The 26,503-nt window shown below is 40.0% G+C and overlaps 3 protein-coding genes across 3 annotated transcripts; all 3 read right to left on the reverse strand.

The window, feature by feature from the left end:
- Positions 1-11,880: 11,880 nt before the first annotated feature.
- Positions 11,881-14,079, reverse strand: LOC140167000 (uncharacterized). The gene has a single exon (XM_072190480.1). It carries the CDS (start codon positions 14,077-14,079, stop codon positions 11,881-11,883), a length of 2,199 nt encoding a protein of 732 aa, XP_072046581.1.
- Positions 14,080-14,198: 119 nt separating this feature from the next.
- On the reverse strand, positions 14,199-16,799 carry LOC140167001 (uncharacterized). Its single transcript, XM_072190481.1, has one exon. The coding sequence runs from the start codon at positions 16,797-16,799 to the stop codon at positions 14,199-14,201; it is 2,601 nt and encodes an 866-aa protein (XP_072046582.1).
- LOC140167002 (uncharacterized) lies at positions 16,796-17,275 on the reverse strand. The gene has a single exon (XM_072190482.1). The coding sequence runs from the start codon at positions 17,273-17,275 to the stop codon at positions 16,796-16,798; it is 480 nt and encodes a 159-aa protein (XP_072046583.1).
- Positions 17,276-26,503: the final 9,228 nt, after the last annotated feature.

Raw genomic sequence — 26,503 nt, forward strand, 5'->3', positions numbered from 1 at the left:
AAGTGTCTCTACCGGTCGTTGACGATGTGGTAGATATTTGACACAGACTCTCAAAACTAGGAGTCGGACCTGACTTTCACTACAGAGTCAATTGACTCTACTCGTGGAGTCAATTGACTCTACATTCAAACATTCTGCTGTTTGTTGCTGTTCAGCATGCTGGTCATTCGCACGGTGTATCATGTGTTGGTGTTTGTTCAGTGTGATGTGGTATTTTCTTGCTGCAGGCTAACTTGGTATTGAGCTGGATTCCACAGGAGAATATTAACCTGACGGTGAGATCAGGAGTCGAACTGTCGATGTGACCCTGTAATGGAGCCGGGTGACTCTATAAATGGTGTCTGGGTTACTCTAGAAGCAGAGTCAAGCCACTGCGTGATTCTATGTCTAAAATATTAGATATGGAGTCATTTTAGACATGGAGTCCTGACTGGAGAGTGGTTGGACTCTGCTTTTAGAGTCACACTGACTCCAGTTTGGCTTTCAGTGACTATGATAGGAATTACAATGTAATACAACATATTTTTGGCAAATATGAATTGTTTGTAGCAAAGAATTCAATATTATTTTTTTCTCCAGAAGACCTAAATTTAAAATTTTAGGTCTTTTTGGAAACAAATGTATATATCTTTAATATAATACGAAAATTCAAAATTTTTAAATATTAAATCGTCGGCTTTTCCTCCCAGCTACATATACTTTATGTAAATATCATTGGATTTATAAATACTTCGAGAACTGTTAAATGTCAAAAATATCCATTTTTAATAATTTGCCATAAAATTTGTATTATATCGCGAATTTAAAAAAAAAAAATCAAAATTATTTGATATCAGCAGGACATATTTCGTATTCAGAATGCAATTCGATAAGTCTGATGTGCTTTCAGGCCCAACAAAATATACTGTGCAAAGGTGGGTGACCGACCCCTTAATAAATTTAACTTCACTATAAACTAACAGTCGTAATATTTCCTAAGCATGGAGTATATCAGCCCTAAAAAGATCCATTGAATTAGTCACACACGTTAATATCAAACAAAGAAACAAAATTCACACAGTTAAAGCTGGCAGTGAAGGCGTGCATAGCAACTCGTAAGCAATTATATTTACGTGTTCATGCTTCATTGTTGTTCAAAAGCAGAATTATTATACAAACAAGGAAGTATTTCTTTTGGAAAACCCAGATTGTGAAATGTCCCCGGGAAATGTCACAAAATATAATTTTCCCTTAGCATTATAATATGTACAAATCAATGATGTTGTCGAGTTCTTGACAGAGAAATATAACGTTATTACTGATATCAGTGATATAAAGTTATTATTGTTCACAGCATACAATGAAGGGCATACTGTAGATGTGGTCCTGTGAAATGAATCTCAACTCTGACCGTCTACTGCTCCCTTAAGTTTATAGATTTATAGCCCGACTCAGCCCGCTAAATGTTAGAATCCCGCTAATGGCGGTCCGCAAAATGATGGCTCGCAAAATAGCGGCCCGCTAAATGGCAGCGCGCAAAATAATTTGATCCTGCAATCCCGCCAAATAGCTGGGTTTGTGCAAAAGATATTCAGTTGATAAATAAACAAAATGTGTGATATCAACAATATTAAAATGCTTTTAACGAGATTGGATTAAGATTTTTTTTCTCTTGGCCCAAAGGCTGACATTAAAATTATTCACTTGATTTGTTTGTGAGTGACCTCCTTATCATCAAATCGGTTTCTCTCCTTTCTTTCCTTTAACACAATGCATGCATTAGGCTGCGTTCACATAGAAGTATACTATTCGGGTATACGGTGCACGTTTTTCAGGTTCACGCGTATAGCTTAAATCGAGCAAGGCAATTTCATAGTACCGGGTCACATAAGGCTACGATCGCATAGAAGTATACTATTCGGGTATACGATGCACGTTTTGTAGGTGCACGCGTATAGCTTAATTCGAGCAAGGTAATTTCATAGTACCGGGTCACATAAGAGCTATTCGAAAAGGCCGTATACCTGCGTTTAGTATAGTATAGTGGGAATCGCGCGTGTGCGATTTTAGTGCAGCGTATACCGTCCAAATTTTAAAAACCTAAACCATATGTGGGTAAATTCATTTTTTAATAGATGCACTATCTAATTCTGCACATTATGACACCTCATTGAATGCAATGTGACCTCAAGAAGTAAAGTTACAAGCATTTGATAAGACGAAGAAAATGGGTAAACTGACATACTCGCTATTCGCTATACGAAATACGCTCATTCGATCAGGCTGAGTTCACATAGTATACTCCTATATGAACTCAGCCTGATCGAATGAGCGTATTTCGTATAGCGAATACCGTATACCGTATACTTCTATGTGAACTCAGCCTTAAGCAAGCATGCTTTCAGGCTTTTCACAGACTGACTTGATCATTTTGTTTGAGCCTGGTCTCATCCGGACTTAAGTGTATCTCCGCACAGAGCCACCGTTTGAATAGGCTTCTGTGGGCTGGCACTCCAATAGAGGTTGTTTGTGAAATTATTGAACTTATTTGATCGTAGTGCATTTGTTATATATGTGAGACGAACTGTCGCGGTAGATTGCAATCATGCTTTTGTTGAATGCATTTGATTAGTCCGCCATATTTACGGTATGATACGTCATATGCAAAACCTCTATATCACAAAGGTTTAGTTACAAAACGATTCTCATATTATGCATCTACGCACAGTTTCCACATCGATACACCCGAGTACATAGATTTTTCCAAGCCATGAGCACAGCGAGTCTAGCCTCTACACAGTCTGTGTTTATACTACACGATTTAAGTGCATAGCATCATATAAGAGTTGTGTGAGATTTAGCTCTAGAGCTGTGTGAGATTTTTAAAATACGGCGTCTGTGATTGGTTTTTTTTATTCCGCCAACATATGGCACAATTCAATGTTTATAGCAACGCGAATGTGAAAAATCTGTTGAAAACGATCTATTCAAGCATAATTTTTGACCAAGATGTAAGTTTAAAAGTCAAACCCCGAGTGTTTCTTACAAAATTTTTCAAATTTTATGTCATTAAATTATGGCCAATTCTCTTTAAATTGCAAATCTTGTGCAAAAAGTTACAATATTCGGCTGTGTTGGCATACGGTTGTAAATAAAGAGCGGGCATGCAAGACAATACCATGGAACACTTCATAATTGACTGCATGGAAGTGTGATTGTATCAATCATACAGCATAAAAGCACTGCACACTCAACTGAAATAAAATGGTCGCTATTCTGTGTCATTCAATATAAGGGACCGTTCACAAACACTGAAAATTTTATACCCTCCTAAGGACCACAAATTGACCACAAATTTTCCTGGGAAAATTGAGTTAATAAGCTTTTCTATGGGGTTGACCCATAATTTTCATGTCTTAAATTTTTGAGATCTGTAAAGGGGGCCCAAAACATTTTCGTGATGAAATTATTTTGCATCAGCCCCCCTACCAAGTGTTTGTGAACGGTCCCTAACAAGATTCTTATTACATATGTAATTACTGATCACTTACCTTTTCTGTGTACTAGCAAACAAGCAATAATTGCCCAAATACTTTGATCGAGAACATGACAGCTAACAACAGTTGAGGAGATACATGTAAAACGTGAACAGGAAGGCTTCAATGTCGTAGTAGGCTATATCAGTCTCAATACCAGAAAACCCCATTAATGCAGTCAAAGTTGCAGATCAAGTTCGGTGCTTTATTTACCTAGCTGGGGGGTTTACACCCCCCAGCTAGGTATTGTAATCGTTCGGGTTCTTCCGCTGGAAACAAACCACTGTAATCTTCCCGTTTTCTTCCGCTGGCAACTAAGTGAAATTGCACATGTTTTTGTACTTTATGCACCAAACCCTCTATCTTTTTAACCAAATATCCCACAGAGTTGTGCGATATGTCAAACTTTTCCTCTGGTCATAAGGAACAAAAAGTCAGTGGTCACATCTCTGTAGGATCATTGGTTAATGAGATATAGTCACTTTTTGTACTTTATGCACCAAACCCTCTATCTTTTTAACCAAATATCCCACAGAGTCGTGCGATATGTCAAACTTTTCCTCTGGTCATAAAGAACGAAAAAGTCAGTGGTCACATCGCTGTAGGATCATTGGTTAATGAGATATAGTCACTTTTTTGTACTTTGTGTACTTAACCCTCTATCTTTTTAACCAAATATCCCACAGAGTCGTGCGATATGTCAAACTTTTCCTCTGGTCATAAAGAACGAAAAAGTCAGTGGTCACATCGCTGTAGGATCATTGGTTAATGAGATATAGTCACTTTTTTGTACTTTGTGTACTTAACCCTCTATCTTTTTAACCAAATATCCCACAGAGTTGTGCGATATGTCAAACTTTTCCTCTGGTCATAAGGAACAAAAAAGTCAGTGGTCACATCTCTGTAGGATCATTGGTTAATGAGATATAGTCACTTTTTGTACTTTGTGTACTTAACCCTCTATCTTTTTAACCAAATATCCCACAGAGTTGTGCGATATGTCAAACTTTTCCTCTGGTCATAAAAAAAAAAAAGTCAGTGGTCACATCTCTGTAGGATCATTGGTTAATGAGATATAGTGACTTTTTGTACTTTGTGTACTTAACCCTCTATCTTTTTAACCAAATATTCCACAGAGTTGTGCGATATGTCAAACTTTTCCTCTGGTCATAAGGAACAAAAAAGTCAGTGGTCACATCTCTGTAGGATCATTGGTTAATGAGATATAGTCACTTTTTTGTACTTTATGCACCAAACCCTCTATCTTTTTATCCAAATATCCCACAGAGTCGTGCGATATGTCAAACTTTTCCTCTGGTCATAAAGAACAAAAAAAAATACCTGTGATAAATTTATCTGTACAAATTGTCGCACTCCGAGTGACATATGGTATATTTGCAACCCTACTGTGGATTTGCAATTGACCTGGGGAACATATTGGAACATTTTGCACGGGTCAGCTCAAAAGACATCACTAAGTTCTGGGGCCAAATCTTAGAATTGCGTTATCTGGACATCTGTAAGAGGTACAGGGCTCAAACTCGGTGACAACTCATGACCAGGGGTGAATTATGGAACATCTTGCAGGGGTCTGGTCAAAGGTCATCTGGGTCAAATCTTAGAATTGCATTTTCTGGACATCTGAGTACAGGACTCAAAACTCGGTGACAACAAACCTCATGACAGGGGAACATTTTTGGAACATTTTGCAGGGGTCAGATACCTCCACAACACCAACATGCCCCAGCTAGGTTTGTGGTCTATGATCACCATTTGCCTCTAGTTAGATTTATGATTCATGAACCAAAATACCACTGATAATGATTCTTTTGTCCAAGGCCGCATCGTGTTATTTCCGCATGGTGGGCGCCCGGGGGTGGGCGCCGTGCATTCTCTAAATCCCGCTCTAAATTCAGTAAATTTCCATCGTCAACCATGGGATTATTTTGAAATTTTAAAACCGTTGAGGTTCGATAATGATTCCCCGGGAATGAGCCCCACCCACAAAACATATGGAAAATATCATACGGCCGAGCGGTTTTTGGTGCGCCCGCCTTAAGCATGGCATGACTTTGTGAAAAGCTTCTAAGGGAGTGTTCATAAATACTTTGTTAGGGGGGGGGCTGGAAAATATGTAGGGGGGTCATAAAATTTTAAGAGTTCTGAAGAGGGGGGGTTAAAAAAGTGTTGGGTGTATGAACAGGGGGGTTAAGAAGTTTTCGGGCACGTAGAGGGGGGTGTAAAAATTTTAGCAACATTAGGCCGTGTAAAATTAATATTTTGGTTCTCGTCCCCTCCCTCCTCAATTTCTGGGATTTGTCAGATTTTTTTTTTATTTTAGATTTTTCAATTTTTTAGACTTTGGAATGATTTATGAAATCTTCATACATATAAATAAGTTTATTAGAGAACAAGCATCACTTCCAAGTCTTTTTGTGGTACTCTAGGGGTTTATCCTCAGAATCTCACATTTGAAAAAAAAAAAAAAGGGCCTCATCGTTTCCTCAAGCACTGTTGGAGAAGACCGAAAACTACTGACAATGCTAATTTTACATTGGAAAAAAAAAAAAAAAAAAAAACACCTCCCTCCCTCATCAATTCATGAAAATCCTCTGGGCGAGAACCAAAACATTAATTTTATACGGCCTTAGTCCTGAAGCAAAAAATATAAAATAGCCTGAAATTCGCGCGCAAATGTTACCCTAAAACCAGAACAAAAGTTCATTCCAGATAAGGGTATTTGATCAGGTCCTTTATGTATTTTGAAAAGTCATTCAATATAAGTCTGAAGTGTTAAAACTTGTCTTCTTGTCTGTAACTTGATTTTGAGGTTTGTGTCAGTTCCTTCTGATCTGCTCTTTTAATCACCAAAAGACTGCAATAACTTTGCTCTTCTTTAGACAATTTTTACAATAATGTTTCATGCAGTACAGATTTTTAATTTATTATCAACTAAATCACGTTGCTTTACAATTATAGGCGGAGGAATCTTGGAGAACCGGGGTGCACGTTTCCACCCCCTAATTTTTCCATGGGGGACATCCCCCTAAAGATCCTAGTAGGAGAAAAAAACCCAATAACTGCCCCATGCAACTTTTTTAGCACATCGAAAAGCACCGTATTTTTGGACCAAATAGGGTAAAATTTGAAACTTTTGCGCTTCGCGATCACACGAACTGGCCCAGCAAATAGCAAAATACCCCATTTCGGCAGTAGCGTAGCCAGGGGGCAAGGGGGGGAAAGTGCCCCCATGACAAAGATGAATGAAAAATGAAAGATAAAATCTGGAGGGCAAAGGAAAAGAATAGGGGCAAGGAACCCCTTTTCCACCCAAGTTCACCCTGATCATGGGCCAAAATAGTGTAAAATACAAAACGTTTGCGCGCTGTATGCGCACATTGTCACAATAAAGGCATTTTCATCCCCATCATGGGCGAAAATAGTGTACAAATGAGGGGGGGTCAAAATAGTTTTGAACCTAATATGAGGGGGGTCAAAAAGGGGGTCTGAAATTTTTGAGATCTGTAAAGGGGGCCCAAAACATTTTCGCGATGAAATTATTTTGCATCAGCCCCCCTAACAAGTGTTTGTGAACGGTCCCTAACAAGATTCTTATTACATATGTAATTACTGATCACTTACCTTTTCTGTTTACTAGTAAACAAGCAATAATTGCCCAAATACTTTGATCGAGAACATGACAGCTAACAACAGTTGAGGAAATACATGTAAAACGTGTACAGGAAGGCTTCAATGTCGTAGTATATCAGTCTCAATACCAGAAAACCCCAATAATGCAGTCAAAGTTGCAGATGTTCGGTGCTTTATTTAGATTTATGATTCATGAAGCAAAATACCACTGATTATGATTATTTTGTCCAAGGCCGCATTGTGTTATTTCCCCGGGAATGAACCCCACAAAACATATGGAAAATGTCATACGGCCGAGCGGTTTTTGGGGCGCCCGCCTTAAGCGGGCGCACCTTATTGGCATGACTTTGTGAAAAGCTTCTAATTTCACTCTTGCTAGATTTACTTCCCAATTGTTTTGCTAAAATTATGCCCAGCTCAGAAATAAAACCACAATATGCTTGGATTTTATTTTATTATTGTTTTCTGATATGCACGGGATAAAATGGTGTGCGTATATTCTTTGTTTAAAATACAAAATAAAATTAATGGACTTATAAAAACACCAAATAAACCGTGACCTTTGTATGGTCAGGTATGGTTTAAACCAGTTTACCGCCTCTTAGAACCCGATAGACGGTGACATTTGACCATTCTAATTATGTATGTTTTGAACATGTTTGCACATGAGCTAGTTGTTTACAGTGTGAAGAATCTATAACATGCTCATCTATCAGGGCACAGTTCTTTAACCCCAATACATTTGTGCGTTCATTGAATGACCTTTGAAAATGTGAGTACAAAAGCTGCCATAATAATATGCCACTGGAATGAGGCCATTGTGGTCCATAGTGATTGTAGTAGCAACAGGACCGTGACCTTTACACACCTAATCCTTAAACCAAACAAAACAACCACTGACCAATCATGAAATCACTAATTGGTTTATGTGCTTGACTGCTAACTGATTGTGACCAAAGATATTAGAACACAGCTCAGTATCTTTGTGGTGACTATCTCTGATAAAAAACATTAACGAAGTTTAATTCTGGTCAGCAGAGAAAGGAATAAATTCGGAAGACATGACTGTGTTGAAGGTCAGAAGTGTATTTGCAACCAGAGTTGCCAACCCCGCGATATGGTAGCCCAATTAGGCGACTCACTCGTGGTTCACCGTTGTTCACCCGGGTCGGTGTCGGGCAGTTTAAAGCAATAATGTACGATTTAGGCCTACATCATTTTGCTAGTGTTTACCCAAAATGCTGAATGAAATAATATTTTATTGTAATATGCCTAACTGCTGGGAAGGGTTCCTAGCAAGTGAAAGAAACCCCAATGGCTATTTTGTCCGTTTAAAATAGAGTTCTATGGCCGACTTAAAGTCATAATAACGTAATTTTGTTATTTATTAATTAATTTTTAGCAGAATTAATAACATAAAAATGGGCTGTGCCCGTTTCATGAAGAATAACGATCGATCTTACCCTTGATTTAACAGGCCTGTCAATTTCTTGGAATTGTTTGATATGAAAGGAGGGACATGATTTTTTTGTATTGGTTTAAGTATTTCCTAGCCTCTCTTAGCCACAGGGTTGGCTACAAAAGACACAGAGTATACCTTAGGATAAACTGGCATAAGTGCGCCGACCCCAGGTTTTCAACATTTCAGGATTGTTTCTGGACGGAGGTCGGGTGAAAAACGAAATTACGTTTACATGACTTTGTCGAAATTCGTCGTGTGACAAGAATGAGTGTATAGATGACTAGGGGGAAGCTTACTTATTTGTGTCTTCTATACTATCCATCATATACCCTAGGCCCTGCATAACGAAATTCAACAATATTCAATATCCAAAGCAATATCCTCACCCCACATAATCGCAAATTGACACGAAAGCTTCATTCCATGAAGCATTTCTCTCGTATTTGATCATCTTCTACTCTTCCCGAAAAAAATCATTATAATACCAAATCTAATCACCATGGAATTCACCATATCCCGTCCAGCTCACATTGGGCGCCCCATTCCTTTTTCCCGGCTCTCTCCGACCATCATGTAGACCCTCCCTCGGGTCCATGGAGAACGACTGGTAATGTAGATTACATAGCATTAAAAATCAACCCAATCCAATAATATAGGAGGTGTGATTAGTGTAGTGGCATCAATTTGTGTAGAAAGAGGAATTGGTTTTGGGCGCTGGGATTACAGTGATGCCAACGCCGCGCCTTAGGCGCACAATTGGGCTACTTGGCAATCGCTTGCCGCTACTCAAAAAAGCTTGCCGCTACTTGTCTAAAATTGGGCTACTTTTGCCAGTCTCAGGCCGCGGCAGTAATTTGATGTATTTTCCTTTCAATTTAGCCGATTTATAAAGGTTTTGAGCTCCAAATTGAAGTTACAATGGGTTTTGTGACCATTTATTGATCGGTCAGTAACTTCCCAGTAATTACCGGAAGTTTGAATGTCAAGTGCTTTTCCGCCCAATTGGGTGTTTTGCGTTCTAAATTCGGGTAAATCCGCCCAAATATCCGTTATTGGGCGCTTTTTTGGAAGCTTGAAAGATTGGGCTACTTGAGAATCCTTTACCGCGGCCTTGACACTGAAAAGTTTTGGCAACACTGGCTGGGAATTGGTTTTGGGCGCTGTGTATTTAGAATCGGGGGGAGGAAGTGAATGACTATGGCATATTTTGATAGGCTATTATGTTATTATGTAGGCCTGTAGGAGCAAACTTGGATCACTCCCCTGAGCTGATTATGCCGGAACCGGGAATGTAGTTACCGTCCTTACTGCTTTCAACGCATGAATAAACAACTTGAAATTTAGATGCATCAGATGACAAAGGATACGATTAGTATCTTAAGAAGCTTTATTATCTGCTCTTGATTCTTCTTAGCTGGTTACATCAGACACACAATATAATTATGAATATTCTATGGTAAAAACTAGTTTAGGACCAACGGTCCCAGCACTCAAACACTTGCAATGGTCAAGATGGCAGCCTCCAGTGCCAAATTCGGCACCCAAATTACATGTGATTGATGGGCTGCAGGCTATGTTTAGCTTATACTTCAAGGGCGCTCATCACATAAACAAACATGCCATAGGAATGCAATGATTAAGGATGCACAACACTTAAACAAACTTTGAATTTAGGTAAATGGCATCAACATTCCGGCGCCTAATTGTCTGCTACCAGCAACAATTCTTCATAAAACATAGTTTTGGTGTGCCATTTACTGACAAAACTGAACCTTTTACAAGAGGTGCCTTTGTGACCCCTTAAACTTCAAAACATCAACTTGACTGATTTGAAACATGAATAAAGTTATGAAATCAAAAACCTTTATCTGAGATTCACTTGTTAGATAAAGAACTTGTATCAATGCTATGATTCAAAACAAACAAAAAAATTTCAAAAAATTTCAAATGATTTGATCCAAAAGAAAAAAAATAAACTGAGTTTTGGAAATTTCAAAAAGTGATTTTAGCCTTAAATGAAAGAATTATTTAGCTTCAATTTACAAGTTAGATGATGCTGCACTCAAGAGATAACTGCCCATGCCAACCAAAATTACTTGAAACAAAACCAAACAAAAGCCCACACAACAGGCAAATTTTGGTGAGATTGGAAAAGCCAACTGAACACATGGGAGATACTATTCAAGTGCAACATGATCACAACATATCAACATGAACACAACAATGTTTAGTTTGTAAACTAGAAATGCAGTCTGTTGCTGTCCTTTCGATGAAAGTACATAACTCCTTGCATGCGAATATCTTGTTTGGTACACCTTGTAAATGAGAATACAACTTGATATAATATGACTGCCTGTGCACAACCATAGCAGCCATGAGAAAAATACAACTTGATATAATATATGACTGCCTGTGCACAACCATAGCAGCCATGGCCCAAATTTGCGAATTCTGTCAATCCAGGTTATAGTCAAAACACCAGATGCTGATAGGATGCATTTACTTGCAAAGTACATGTAGAAGGGAATACACAATTACAAACTTGAGTGAAATTATTTCAGACCTCGATCATGCATACCCTTTGATTAATAGCAGAGCAACAATTTCAAGAGAAACCAAATTTGAGCATTATCGAGATTCCAAAATACACGCAGAGAACATTACTTTCAAATGTGTATCCCAAATATGGATTACATGCTATACTGTACACAACCAACAAATTGTGCACACATTTTAAGCAGTAGAATACGATGTAGAATCTTGCAAATTAACGCTCCATGGGCCTGTGGTGTACCAAACTTTAAACAAACTTGCTATTATGCACACTGGTTCCATCGGTACAAATTGCATGCATAGGATTCTTCTTTACAAAATCAAATTCACAGATGTGGTGATGTAGGTGTCAAACATGTTCATTCTTGATCTTGACGATGAGTTGGATACGAATCTGGCAACTTCACACTAAACGCAGACACGTCGCTGTAGAGATGAATCACCAGTCTTCATCTGTCGTCATATCTGGAAGATCTCATGATGAATTTGACAGTTTGCATCAGTTGTTCCAAAGTGAAAGCAAGGTGTCAGCTTGCCTTTCATGGCAATTTAACGTAAACTGATGTTTAGTCTTATTTTATATATCAGCTGATCCGTAGCTTAGCCTCCAGACTAAGTGGCAATTTAGCTTAGCTGATACTTTTTGGTTATAACGGTTTCAGTGACTTGTTGTTATAACACTATTAATTCTTTAGTTCTTTACAAGTCCAGGCGTTTCACTGGTTTCAATGTTCGTCGTGGTCTTGCTTCTGGAGTACCTGACACTGATACATTTTCATTGTTGGTAGCACTGGACGTAGTTTTAGGCTTGGTACTTGGGTTACCCAGTGCTGGTACTGGTGGATGAGCTGAAGTAGAATCTTTCTTCACTCCTATATCTTGATCTGGGACTTCTGATTCCAACAGCAAACACAGTTTATCAATGGGTCTGGTGAGAATGCTTGTCCTAGTTTTCACTCGCACACGTCGAACCAGTCCATCACTTGCAGGGAGAGTTTCAATCACCCTTCCTAGCGGCCAGACGTTTCTGGGAGTAGATTCATTTACAACCATGACGACATCTCCCACCTTGGCATTTCGCTGTGGGTGAATCCACTTTTGTCTTTGCTGTAACTGAGGAAGGTATTCTTTGATCCATCTGCGCCAAAACAGGTCTGCCAGATACTGGACTTGCCTCCACCGACGCTTGGCATACTGACTCAGCTTTTCTGCAGTGGCTGGTGGTAAGATCATGTCACTCTTTAGTTGAAGAAGGTGATTTGGTGTAAGTGGCTCTAAATCAGATACTTCTCCAGGAACATTGGTGAGTGGTCGGCTGTTAACTATGGCTTCTATCTCACACAGTAATGTATGAAGAGAGTCATCTGTTAGTATTTGTTCCTTTATAACAGAGCACATCACTTTCCTTATTGTCCGTATTTGACGTTCCAAGATGCCTCCATGGTGACTTCCTGCTGGTGGATTAAAGGTCCACTCAATCTCTCTTTGCAGAAGGTAGTCATGGATTCTGTCTTGATTCCAAGCGGCAATTTCTCGGCGTAACTCTCTTTCTGCCCCTATCAAATTGGTGCCATTATCAGAGCGGATCTGTTTCACTTGGCCTCTTCTGGACACGAATCGTCGTATGACATTTACGCAGGCATCGGTATCCAAAGACGCTGCCATTTCAATGTGTATGGCTTTGGATGCAAGGCAGACGAACACTACACCATATCGCTTGACTATACTACGGCCTTGTTTAACTTCTAGTGGACCAAAATAGTCCATTCCAACTCTTGAAAATGGTGGCTCTCCTGGAGTGACTCTGTCTTTGGGAAGATCACTCATCATCTGCTGTTGTACCTTTGCATTCCTCTTTCTGCAGGTGATGCAACTGTTGATAACCTTTCTAGCTGCTGCATTAGCATTTGTTATCCAGTACTTCTTATGCAGGTGAGCCAACATGTGGTTTCTGCCCCCATGTCCAGTTGCTTCATGAACGTCATGTAAAATCGACTTTGCAATGTGGGACTTCTTTGGTATGATTGATGGAAGTTTTGTCTTTTCAGGTAGAGCTGACTTAGCCAGTCGACCACCTACTCTGATTACTCCATCTTCTATAAATGGATTAAGTCTGTAGAGAGGACTTGCTTTCTTAATCTTGTTAACTTGTCGTAAGTCGTCTTCTGGCTGACTGTCATTATTTCTCAATTGCAGCTCTTTTAGTGTCTTAATTTCTTCTGGATATGCCTTGGTTTGGACATATACTATCACAGCTCTTTCTGCTTCTTGCATGTCAGCAACATTAAGCGAATCTGTAATGTTGCCATGCTCTTCATTCTCATCATTCTTTCTAACATCATCATCTCCATTATCAACTCTATCATCAACTCTATCATCATCTCTATCATGACAGATCTTACAGAGATATTTCTTGACTCTGAGGATCCATGCAACACAACGACAAAGTCGATACCATGAGGAGAATCGTGTAAGTAGTTTCTCCATTGTATCTGTTGCTTCTTCTGTCAACGCTGTGTTGACTACTAATTTCTTTTTAACTTCTGGATCATCAGCTAGCTCTTCAGCGCTGTTTCCAATGGTAATCTTTGGCCACTGGTTTTCTGCTTTGTGTAAGAAGTCTGGACCATCAGTCCACCTTCTACTCTTGAGGAAGCAATCAACGGCTAAGCCCCTTGAGCAGTCGTCTGCAGGGTTTGAGCTGGTTCCTACATACTTCCATTGGTGTGGCTGGGAGCCATCTCTAATCAATGCGACTCGATTAGCCACAAAGGTGTGGAATCTGGCGGTGTCATTGTTAATATACTTGATCACGGTCTGACTATCAGTCCAGAAGTATGTGCTTTCGACCTTCAACTGTAGTTCCTTTTGCAACATGTTGTTGACCTTTACTGCCATTGCAGCTGCAGTTAACTCTAGGCGAGGTATAGTTATGATCTTCAAAGGAGCAACTCTTGCCTTGGCTGTCAGGAGAGTAAGATGCACTTGACCACTCTCATTAACGAATCGTAAGTAACTCACTGAACCATACCCTTCTGACTTGCATCACAGAAGTGGTGCATCTGGACTTCACTTTCTTCAAAGTCCTTGGGCTTGAAACATCTTTCGATGGTGAAATCTGACAATTTCGGTACTTCATCAAGCCATCTTTCCCAACGGGTCAGAAGCTCACTAGGAATAGACTCATCCCAACCAAGCTGCAGCTTGCTTAAGTTTTGCAGTATTTGTTTTGCTGGCAGGATTGCTGGAGCAACAAATCCTAGCGGATCATAGATGGAGCTTACAGTTGCTAGGATGCCTCTTCTGGTAGGAGGTCTCTCTTTCACTTTAATATGGAAGCCAAACCTGTCGGTTTCTGGTGACCATAGCAACCCCAGCACCTTTTCTGATGGTAACTCTTCATTCTTCAAATCTAGTGTCTTTGTAGTCTCAGCTCTATCGTCTTCAGGAACTGACTGCAACACTTCTCTTGAGTTACTCAACCACTTGGTCAACTTGAAACCACCATCCTTACACAAATTGGTGAGATCACTGACGAGTTGAATAGCTTTGCTTTCACTTTCGATAGATTTGAGGTAATCATCGACATAGAAGTTGGACAGCACTGTGTTGCATACTTCTTCGCTGTATTTCTCCTTACCATCATCAGCGGTCTTTCTCAGTGCGAAATTCGCACATGAAGGTGACGAAGTTGCACCAAACAAGTGCACATTCATCCTATATTCCTTCAGAGGCAGACTCAGGTCACCGTAGGGCCACCATAGAAATCTTACTAAGTCTCTGTCTGGTTCTGGCACACGCACTTGATGGTACATTGCTTTTATGTCTGCTACAACTCCAACAGGGTGCTCTCTAAACCTCGTCAACACACCTACCAAGTTGCTTGTCAAGTCGGGTCCTTTTAGTAATTGTGAGTTTAAAGACTGGCCCATATACTTCGCCGCACAATCAAATACAACTCGCAGCTTGCCCTTGGTGGGGTGAAACACCCCATGGTGGGGGACGTACCACACCTTGCCATCCTTTCTATTGCATGCATCTTTGGGCACTTCTTCTGCATAATCATTTTTAAACATATCATTCATGAATGCAGTGTATTGGTCGTTGAAAACCGAGTCCCTTTCTAACTTCCTCTTCAGATGGCATGCCCGCAATTCGGCTGGTTGTATATTGTTCGGCAATTTCATGTCATCATCTTTGAGCAGGAAACCTACTTGGTAGTGCCCATCTACATACTTGATTGATGCTTCTACTTTGTTTAGGAATTGTCCTTCACTCACGCTTCTCTCTGGTTTATCGTCAATGATTCGCTCATTGAACTCAGCGTTGTAAAGTTTCTCCAATTGCTGGTCAATAGTGTCATGTGCTTTAATTCTGTGGATGACTGATGTCCTTTTGTGTTCTTTATTTTTGACACCATACACTGTCCATCCAAGTCTAGTTTGACAGGCGAAAGGTCCTTCACCTTGGCTGTTTACTACATGTATTGGCTCAAATGCTTTAGGCACATTATTTCCTATGAGGAGACCAATATGGCATTGAGATTCATCACTTAATCTTCCTAGCTTAACTTCTTCCATATATGGAATTGCATCAATATCATCCTGGTTGATAATGTCAGCCAAGTCACCAGGGATCTTATCTTGTGTGTATGCCTTTGGAAGAGAGATGATATTATTTCTGTTCATGTCAGAAACTTCTAAATCTTGGATGATTTCACTGTCTACTATGATATCATCTGTTATGGTTTCAATTTCCAACTTGGTTTTCTTGCCCTTAACATGTAGTTCCTTTTGCAGCCTTTCAGAACAGAATACAGCATCACTGCCGTTGTCGAGATAGGCATATGTTTCTACAGACATTCTGGAAACTCTTGAGTAGACTATGACTGGTATAATTGTGGGATATGATTCACTAGATTTAACTCCGGCGCCTGTAAGCCCACATGTCTGATTGGCAACTTCACCAGACTTCTTTGTCTCTTCCTGTTTCACATGCAGCACTGTTGGATGGCGCCTTTTACATGTCTTGCAGGTAAGCTTGTATTTGCAGATTTTACTGTAATGTGTTGCTTTCTTTAGGCAGCCAAAACAAACTCCCAACTCTCTTAGATACTGCAACCGGTCACTTATAGGCTTTTCCTTCAATTTGTTACACATTTCCAAAGTGTGATCTTTACCCTTGCAGTATGTACACGGCTTGTCGGCTCCTGGGCTACTTGTCGACACATTTTGTCTGGCTCCTGGACTATTAGACAGTACATTTGGCCTGGCTCCTGGACTACTTGATGTCACACTTGCCGGTACAGCTTCTGTCTTTGTTGCTAGATTTCTTCTAGCTTTATAAGTCTGATAGTTTGGGTTTTTTACCCTTTCTTCCTTCTTAGTACTATCTTCCTTCTCCGTCACACTTCTACCGTAGACAGCATTAGTTGCGATTCTAGCCTGTTTTTCTAGAAAGGAGGTGAAGTCTTCAAATGTTACCACACTGTTTCTTTCTTCTTCTATATAATCTACTTGTCTTCTCCATCTGTCTCTCATACTATATGGTAACTTCATCATCAACATTCTAATGTTTGCTGTACTTTGCAACTCATTAGTATAGCCCAGGCTGGTCATGGTATTTTGCATTCTAACAAAAATAATGACAAATCTTGTAGCCCTGAACTATCACCTTTCACATTCGGCCACTGCCTCATCTTCGCTAAGTAAGCCTCTGCAATCTTGTGCTTATTACCATATTTCCTTTCCAGCAACCTTTTTGCTTCCAGGTAACCAACCTCATCATCCATGTGAATACAACTTTTCACCAAACTGTTGGCTTCACCTCTTGTGTACTGTTCAAGATAGTACAGACGGTCTCTATTGCTTTTGCTCTTATTTTCGATGATGAATTCAAAGGCTCTTATGAAGGTAACATACTGAAGCGGGTCTCCAGTAAATGCCTGAAGTGTGCGTTTTGGTAGACTTGCTTGTTTATGTTGTTCTACTAGCAGCCTTGTCAAGTTGTCTTGGTTGCGTGCCAAATTTTTTATGCTACTGGTATCTTCTTTCCCTTCTATTGGCTCGCTTGTAACATGTTGCCGTGGCAACATGACTTGCTTTTTCTTCACATCAGGCTCTGGTGACAAAGTTACTCTATGACCGTACTTTACTGATGAAGGCCCTTCATGTTCATACTGTTCACTGTACTGTTCTTGACCATACTGTTCATCAATATTTTCATATTTAGTGGCAGACAAATAATGTGGGGTATTCTGTCCCTGTACTCTCTGATTCCTCAGGTGCTGCTGCAGGAAACAAGACTTCACTTGGTGGTGGAAAGTTGACTTGCATAACTTGACTGGTTGTTAACCTGCTTCTTGGTTGAACTTGTTGACCTAAATCAGTATGTGCTTTACCATCAGTAGTCATGCCCACTGCTGGCTGCTCTTTTGCAGGTCCCAACTCCACATGTGTGTATTTTGGTCTTGCCCCTGGATTTAGACCTACAGCACCAATTGTATCATGTCTAGCTAGGAACTTGCCATCAATTTCTTGACTTTCTCTGGTGTTGTGGTTCAACCACTGCCTCACTGATGTGTTTGTATCTGGTTGAGCTTCTGTGAGGTCATCAAGCACCGATTTTGGTCTACTTCTTAAGCTCTGGGATTTATGTTCATAATCCTCCAATACATCTATTTTGGCTTGCTGTATGTTTAATTCGGTCTTCATTTCCAACCACTCCTTTTGTTGTTGCAAGTCCCTTTCCCTAGCTTGGATACTGTGTTGCAAGTCTCGTGCCTTTGCTTGCATTTCTTGTTCCAAGTCTCTTGCCCTTGCTTGCATATTAAATTCCTCACTTTCTAAAGCTTGTTTTTCCTTCAATGCTTTGGCTCGACATTCTAGCTCTACCTTTCTCGTTGCTGCTTGTAATAAAGCATATTCTGTACTTTTAGATAATGCATCACTTTTATAAGATCTTCTGCTTCTTAATTCGGAACCGCTTTTATGACTCGACATGATGTCTTTGATAGTACTGAAACGAACGAATTAACGAAACGACGCCGATGCAAGCAACGAAGCGCAATACTTTTCTAAAGTGAACAACGGTTCACAAATTTATGTGAGAAACTATACGTAGGACCTGTGTAAAGTGTGCTTTGTGAGGCTACATGTGTAGAAACCTGAAATTAATATGAATGTCAGTATACACGAAACTTCGCTTGAATGCAGGCCTTACGTTGCTTACCGACGGGTGGAGTAAACTCGATGCACCCGTTTATCGTGTGCCGACGGGCGGGAGTAAGCTCTTTGCGCCCGTTTATTGATAACAAAATACCACAAAACTCTTTTTAGGTAGAAGTCCTGAGTCAGTGTTGTATGATTCTATGAGTCATTCCTGCACAACGGTGCAAGAGATCTAATGTCAGTGTTAGAGTTGTACATCCAGGCACTTGCTACCAACTTTATTCATGTATTTGAATTGTCGTAAGCGACTCGCGAATTGTCGAAAGCGACTCGCGAACTGTCGTAAGCGACTCGCGAATTGTCGTAAGCGACTCGCGAATTGTCGAAAGCGACTCGCGAATTGTCGTAAGCGACTCGCGACTGGTGGGAGTAATCTTGTTACCCCTTTATTAGATATTTATTAAAAATGCCACAAAGCTATTTTTCAGTAGTACTAGTCCCGTGTCAGTTTGTGCTTTTGATTCTACAAGTCATTCCTGCACAACGGTGCAAGAGATCTAATGTCTGTGTTAGAAATGTACATACAGGCAGCTACTACTGATATCTTTATTTGATTTCTACGATTCGGATTCATAGGCCTCGATAACTTCTTTGAAGTTCTAATCTTTAAGCTTCTACCAAATGTGCATTTATCTACATGCACACTCATTAATATTTGCTAATTCAGTGGCGTCTGACATGACTGGAGCTGCCGTATTCTGTTTGTGCCAAAGCAATGTTTATGTTTACACTGCTGACACGACCATAAGCTTTTAGCTATTTTTAGGTAAGCTTACAAAACAGACGCTCAACTGAACCTTTATTTGGCAACTCTTATTACCAATGGCAACTAACTAGTTTTTACAAATGTAGGAGCAAACTTGGATCACTCCCCTGAGCTGATTATGCCGGAACCGGGAATGTAGTTACCGTCCTTACTGCTTTCAACGCATGAATAAACAACTTGAAATTTAGATGCATCAGATGACAAAGGATACGATTAGTATCTTAAGAAGCTTTATTATCTGCTCTTGATTCTTCTTAGCTGGTTACATCAGACACACAATATAATTATGAATATTCTATGGTAAAAACTAGTTTAGGACCAACGGTCCCAGCACTCAAACACTTGCAATGGTCAAGATGGCAGCCTCCAGTGCCAAATTCGGCACCAAATTACATGTGATTGATGGGCTGCAGGCTATGTTTAGCTTATACTTCAAGGGCGCTCATCACATAAACAAACATGCCATAGGAATGCAATGATTAAGGATGCACAACACTTAAACAAACTTTGAATTTAGGTAAATGGCATCAACAAGGCCTATCGTTCCATTATCCAGGCCGGACTTAACCGAGACTGTGGGACAATCTAACCATCATGCCACTCGCCGCCTGGCATTCCTCAATTCGTCGACACTCCGCTTCTATTATGTGATGTGTCCTAAGTAATTTAATTTGATCATTTAACTTTGTTTACAATTTAAAGCTATGAGAGATGTGAACCTCCTTTTAAGTAATCATGCAAGAGTTGGTGTGTAGTGACAATGTTGGAAAAGCGCCTTTATTTGACTTGATCAATAACAGAATGATTAATAGTTTGGAAATTCCCATACGACTTAATGTCGATCATTATATTGCATCAGATGGAAAATCCCTGTGGCTCATCAGTTGAATGTGACAGAATGGGTTATTAATAAGTTTAGGCTTTCCAGTTCATTGGTATAACAGGAGATTTTGTGGCAGATTTTAATAAATATGAAGCAAGCTGCAGGTGACTGATCTACAGTCACGATAGTAGTGCATGGAGTTATATAGCGAAGGTGCAATATTCGCCAAACCACTGAACGAAGGAGATAAAAGATTTTTTTTGGTCTTCGTCGCCATGTTGACTTTATGATAAGTGATTCACAGGTTTGGTAAGGGCTGTGCAATAATTATGAGCCCGGGGGGTAAAATTCGGGGGGCAAGCAATTTTGGCAAGCCAAGAGGGGCAAGTGATTTTTGGCACACATTCTTGGGGCGCCTTTTAAATAAAACGCTCTAAAAAGGCTTAGGAAACCCGTACGGAAATGCTTAAATATGCAAGTTTTCCTGCTCGCTGCGCTCCCAACATGTATATAGACCATTTAAGGTTTGGAAATTTGGATCCCAAAATTTTGGCATGTGCAAGGGGGGTGGCAAAGATTTTTTGGCGGGCCGGGGGGGGGGAAGCAATTTTTGGCGGGCCGAGGGGGGGGGCAAGCGATTTTTGGCGAGCCGTTTGGAAATTTTACCCCCACCCCGAGGGGCTCATAATTTTTGCACAGCCCTTATTACGAAAAAAAACACGTGTTTTTAATTTGTCAAAACCAATTGAAGAAACTTACTATTTTCTTGCTAACAGTTTCGTTTGTGGGTTAGTGACTTTTTAATGCCGTATGGAAAGGTTTCTATACAAAAACGATTCTCCACCATCATGCGCACAGTTTCCACCTCAATACACCTACCTGAGCACACATTTTCCTCCAAGATCTTCCAAGCAGAGAACAACAAGTAGTGAATGTCTCCACCACAGTCTTTGATTACACTGCACGGTTGAGTGCATAGCGATGTGAGAGCTGTGGCGCTTCTAGCTGAAAATTGGCCTCTCAATTGGTTTTTATCGAAACCTCAAGTGTTCCCTTTATCCAATCAGATTTTATATCAAACGAAAGCTAACACTCCCCCCTAAAAACACTTTTCGTCACTAGGTCAACAGATAACGCAATTCAATGTTATAGCTAGGCGAATGCCGGGGGCGAATGTGGTAAATCTGTTGAAAACTACCTATCCAAGCACATTTTTTGACAAATATTTGTCAAATTTTATGTCATAAAATGAAAAAGCACACTTATATTGTCCATACACTAGCGTTACTAGAATGAGCAATGGCCAATTCTCTTTAAATTGTAAATCTTGTGCAAAAAGTTACTATTTACGCCTGTTTTGTCATACGGTTGTAAATTCAATGAACTATGACTTTGCTAAAAGCACGCTTACAAATTGATATGTTGTTGGTATTGTGATGATGGGCTGATAACTGGCGGGAAGTTATGTCACTTCCGGTAAAACTAGTCTTACTTGCAGTCGCCAAAAACATGAAAAACATTATTGAATAAAGACACTGCCGAAACCTCGACGGAACACCTGAATCAAGTTGATACCACCTCCAGCATAACATTAACGTATGAGGAAGAGCAAGGTCACCAAATAATGTTGAACAGGCGAAGTCAAGCAGAATCAATCAGATACCGGAGCAAAGAAGCTCAAAGAAAGTCAAGAAAAGTATGAGAAGGGACAAGCGGGAATGGGCTGACGATCTTGCATCTGGGCAGAACAAGCAGCCTAAATGGGAGGAGTTTATGACATTACAAAGTTACCGCATCAAATCAAATCATGTCGCTCTTCACCTGGATCATAGACCTACTCTGCGCAGGTGACTTTTTTTTCGTATTTCAAGCTTTAATTCCCCTGCATATACAGCCTGTCTCAAAAAAAATTGTGCAAGTGAAAAGCGCCCTCTTTGACAATTAGAAAATACCGTTGTGACATAATGCTTACATCAACGTCACAGGCGCAGTCTTAGCTCTCAAATGCCGTTTGTTCTGTTCAATTTACTTGTTCCAATTTCGAGATCACAACTGTGCCACTTTTACTATTATGAAAGAGAGCTGTACATGTATATCAATGATAGCTGATGTTGATGCGTTTAATGCACTCCCCCTTTCGGGGCGCATGCATTAGACGCATCAAACATCAGCACGCGTGAACTATCTAGTCTAATATCTCTCCCAACAAGTAATACGAGTTCATTAACATAATTATAACATGTATATTGCCAATATTTGTTTGTCTTTTAACATGTCTTAAGTGACTAAGAGAACAGTATTTACCATGATAAAATCATTGACATGCACAGTCATGTATTTAATTTTTACAGCAGAATGTGAAATATTTATTTATCTTTTAATCTCTTATAATTGGAAAAAGAGAATCATCATGATAAAACAGTAAAAACAGTCAAACAATTTTATATTTTGTAATTGATGCATTCTTTTGATTTCACGAAGGAACTCTTGATAAACTTGATGCTATCACTGTTACATGTAAAGCCCTCTTCCCTAGTAAAAGTGGCACAATTGTGATTTTACCCTTTCGTCTTTAATTAAACATATCTTGAGATTAAAACAAGCAAATTGAACAGAACAAACGGCATTCGCAAGCTAAGACTACGCCTCTGACGATGATGTATGCAATATGTCACAACGGTATTTTCTAATTGCCAGAGAGGGCGCTTTTCACTTGCACAATTTTTTTTAGACAGGCTGTACATGTATATCTGTATGCCTGTAGAGTTGGGCACTGCAAAAGGAAGGCTTTTTTTAGCCTTATAACGCCCATCCATATTCACACATAAACTTAATGCAATAGTACTGAATGCAATGGAAGAAGGGATAATGTGATGTGAGAGCAGGATTTATCTGGATGTCCAAGTAATTCGGTCCTGTGCTGAAAACCCGGAGAAGCTATACATGTCAATATGTTTGGTGAGAAACTCGTCAATACCATTCTTGAAGATGTTGGTGGATAATGGGCATGTACAACAGCTGCTGGGAGTTTGTTCCACACATTACACACTCTCTGTGAGAAGCAGTTTTGCCGTAACCTTCAACATACTGAGGCACGATACTTCAATATCATGACTTTGTAGTTCATGTAGAATCTTGTATACCTGGATGAGGTCACCCCGAAGTCTTCTATAAGCCAGTGTTGGTAGATCTAACAGCTTTAATCTTGTGTCATATGGCAGATCTCGTAGTGATGGAACAATTTTTGTTGCTCTACGTTGTACTTTTTCAAGTGTCAATATCTCTCTTCAAGTAGGGGCTCCATGCACTATTTGCATACTCCAAATGCGGACGAACCATAGACTTGTAAAGTGTCTTAAATACATGGTCATCCATGTGATCAAAAATTCTCTTAATCACACCAACAACTCTGTTTGCCTTATTTGCTATTGTTCCTATGTGCTTGCCGAAGGTCAGTGTCTTGTCAAACTGGACTCCAATGTCCTTTTTCTCATCAATTATCTTCAAGTCTCTCCTATCGCTGCCATCTTTCATAGTGTAGGTGTAATTTTCGGCATCTTTCCCCCGGGTCTTTCCCATGGTGAACTGCCATCTAGCAGACCAATCACAGAGATGATCCAAATCTTCTTGCAGTCTATGACGATCAGCTTCATTATTGACCGATGTGAACACCTTGGTATCGTCTGCAAACATCATTACTAAACTAGTCCCCACATTCGGCAGATCATTGATGTAAAGTATGAAAAGTATTGGCCCAAGGACACTGCCTTGTGGAATACCGCTTTTCACTGAGGCACGTGCTGACTTCTCTCCATTTACTGAAACTCGTTGTCTGCGTCCAACCAGGAAACTTTCAATCCAGTGGATCAACTTGCCGTTTATCCCATGTGCTTTGGCTTTCTTCAAAAGGCGGTGATGGGGAACCGAATCAAAAGCCTTACGGAAATCTAAATACACTACATCAATGTTAGCACCTTCTTCAAGTAGTTTTGTCAAAATCTCCATAATCTCTAGAAGTTGTGCTACACAAGAACGGCCTTGCCTAAACCCATGTTGCTCATCTTTGATGACATTATGCTCCTTCATGAATGCCATGAGCTGGTTTCTTATCATTGATTCCATTATCTTGCACACGATTGAGGTTAGACTGACTGGTCTATAATTCCCTGCATCAGCTGCACTACCTTTCTTAATAATAGCTGTGACCTGTGCTTCTTTCCAAGCTTTAGGAACTTCTCCTGCATCCATTGATTTCCTGAAGATTACACTCAAGGGATAGGCAATCTCATTGCATACTTCCTTCAACACTCTAGGGTGACAATCAATCAATCAACAATCAGGCCCCGGTGATTTTGCAGGGTTAATTCTGTAACTGCTTCAAAACTTCTTCAGCTTTAAAATCTACATCTAGGAGTCTCTCTTCACTAAACATGGTATCAGGTTCTGGCATGTCATTTAAATCTTCATCAGTAAAAACACTTGCAAAAAATGAGTTCAATATCTCTGCCTTTTCAGTGTCTGCATGAGCGTACGAGCCATCTTCCTTTTTCAAATCTTTTACACCAGACTTCAATTTACATTTTGACCTCACATATTTCCAAAATGCTTTGGGGTTATCCTTGGTTTCTTTTGCAAGCTTGCTTTCGTACAATCTCTTGTCTTTCCTTACAACTTTGGTTGCCTCATTTCTTGCATGAGTATATTCCACATAATGCTGGTAATCCTTTGTTCTGGTATATCGTTTCCAGGCGTTGTTTTTTTTCTTAACCTTCTGCATAGTATCTTTGCACATCCATAGTGGCTTGAACTTTTTCTGCTCTTTCTCACACCTGTTAGGTTTGGTCTTAGGAATGTGATTATCCATTGCATTCTTAAGTTTATTCTTCATCTCAGACAATATTGTTTAGGTCCATTCTCAGAGGATCATATGCACCTTTGTTATATAAAAATCTTTCTTTATCTGTTTGGTCAGCTTCAATGGAGCCCGGGGGGGGGGCACTCAACACAAATGACCATACGGATATGCTCCCCCGGAAAGACCCCCCCTTTTTGGGTTTCGCAGCTCCGAAAGACCCCCTATATTTGACCAAAATACAGCTCCAAAAGACCCTTGATTTTGATAATTTCAGCTCTAAAAGACCCAAAAATTGCTCATTCCTCATATTTCTTGTTTTTTCAGGCGATTTTCAACCACAAAGCCAAGAAAGACCCTTGATTTTGACTTTTCGCAGCTCCAAAAGACCCCATTTTACTTGTTCGCAGCCCGGTTCGCAGCTCCGAAAGACCCTTTTACCGGTACGCCATCAGCTCCCAAAGACCCACCACCTCAAAATTCCGGGGGAGCATACCCACCAAAATTTTTTGATGTGCCCCCCCCCCCGGGCAATGGAGCAATCCATCGTGAAAAATAGGGTGACATTGTCACTCTTTCCAAGTGGGCTGCCGCTGGTTAAATTACTTATCAGTGTGTCGTCATTGGTAATAACTAGATCCAATAGGCTGCTCCTTTGTCCTATGCGGTATCTAGTGTCAAAATTGGTTATCTGGTGGAGGTAGTTGTCTTGCAGGCAATCTAGAAACAGTGAGCTTTCATGGTTGTCTCCTGCACTTGAAGTCTAAGATTTCTGGGTGGTTGAAATCACCAACAACAAGTATAGGTGGGAAAATGTCCTTCCACATACATCATTGATGAGATCCCATAATTTCTTATTATTTATGTCAGTAGAGTTTGGGCTTCTGTACACACATCCAATAAGAAGTCTATCTTCACCTTGCAGTCTAACTTCACACCACACATTTTCCTCAAAATCTGAAATCGTCAAATCTTCAACTAGCTTTGCATTTAAACTCTTTCTTAAATAAATGCATACTCCTCTTCCTGTAAGTCCTGAGATGAAACAATCATACCCATCTATTCTAACTCTGCTTTATCAATCTTCACCTCTACTTTGGGGTATATCTCAGTGACTGCAACTATGTCAGGCTTGGCAGAAGAGATTACTGCCATCAATTCGCTTCTCTTGTTGAGAAGACTATCTGCATTTGTATACAAACAAGCAAGTCCATTCATATCTTGCATTTTATCATATCCAGGCATGGGACTACGCATTTATGAAAAAGTCTGGGAAAGCTGGAAAAGCGCGTAAAATTGGACAAAAACACCCGGTGAAAATGGGCTGAAAATAAATGAAACTGCGGGAATTTTGACATCAAAAAAGACTGGTTCCAGTGTTTCCACTGGAAAATCCCATGCCTGCATATCAGGTGCTGTGCTGTGCTTCAAAACGGCGATGGGGGTGCTTAAAGGTGCAACATCAATTAACTCATGTACAATGTGCTTCCCATCGTCTCCTATCTTTCTAAAATCGTTAGCTTCGAAAAAGAACTACTTTACTTGCATTCAATGCATTAGTAAACAGTAATAAAATCAACATCAAAACCAAGCAAGTTGTGTTTTTATTTTCTTAAGCTGGGCATATTTTTAAGCAAAACAGTTGCGAAGTA

This window comes from Amphiura filiformis, chromosome 12, assembly GCF_039555335.1.
Source record: "Amphiura filiformis chromosome 12, Afil_fr2py, whole genome shotgun sequence".
In the NCBI taxonomy this organism is placed as follows: Eukaryota; Metazoa; Echinodermata; class Ophiuroidea; order Amphilepidida; family Amphiuridae; genus Amphiura; species Amphiura filiformis.

Bases quoted from the DNA above. Each gene is read 5' to 3' on its own strand.
- LOC140167000 (XM_072190480.1), bottom strand. From the start codon at position 14,079: ATGGCAGTAAAGGTCAACAACATGTTGCAAAAGGAACTACAGTTGAAG.
- LOC140167001 (XM_072190481.1), bottom strand. From the start codon at position 16,799: ATGACCAGCCTGGGCTATACTAATGAGTTGCAAAGTACAGCAAACATT.
- LOC140167002 (XM_072190482.1), bottom strand. From the start codon at position 17,275: ATGTTGCCACGGCAACATGTTACAAGCGAGCCAATAGAAGGGAAAGAA.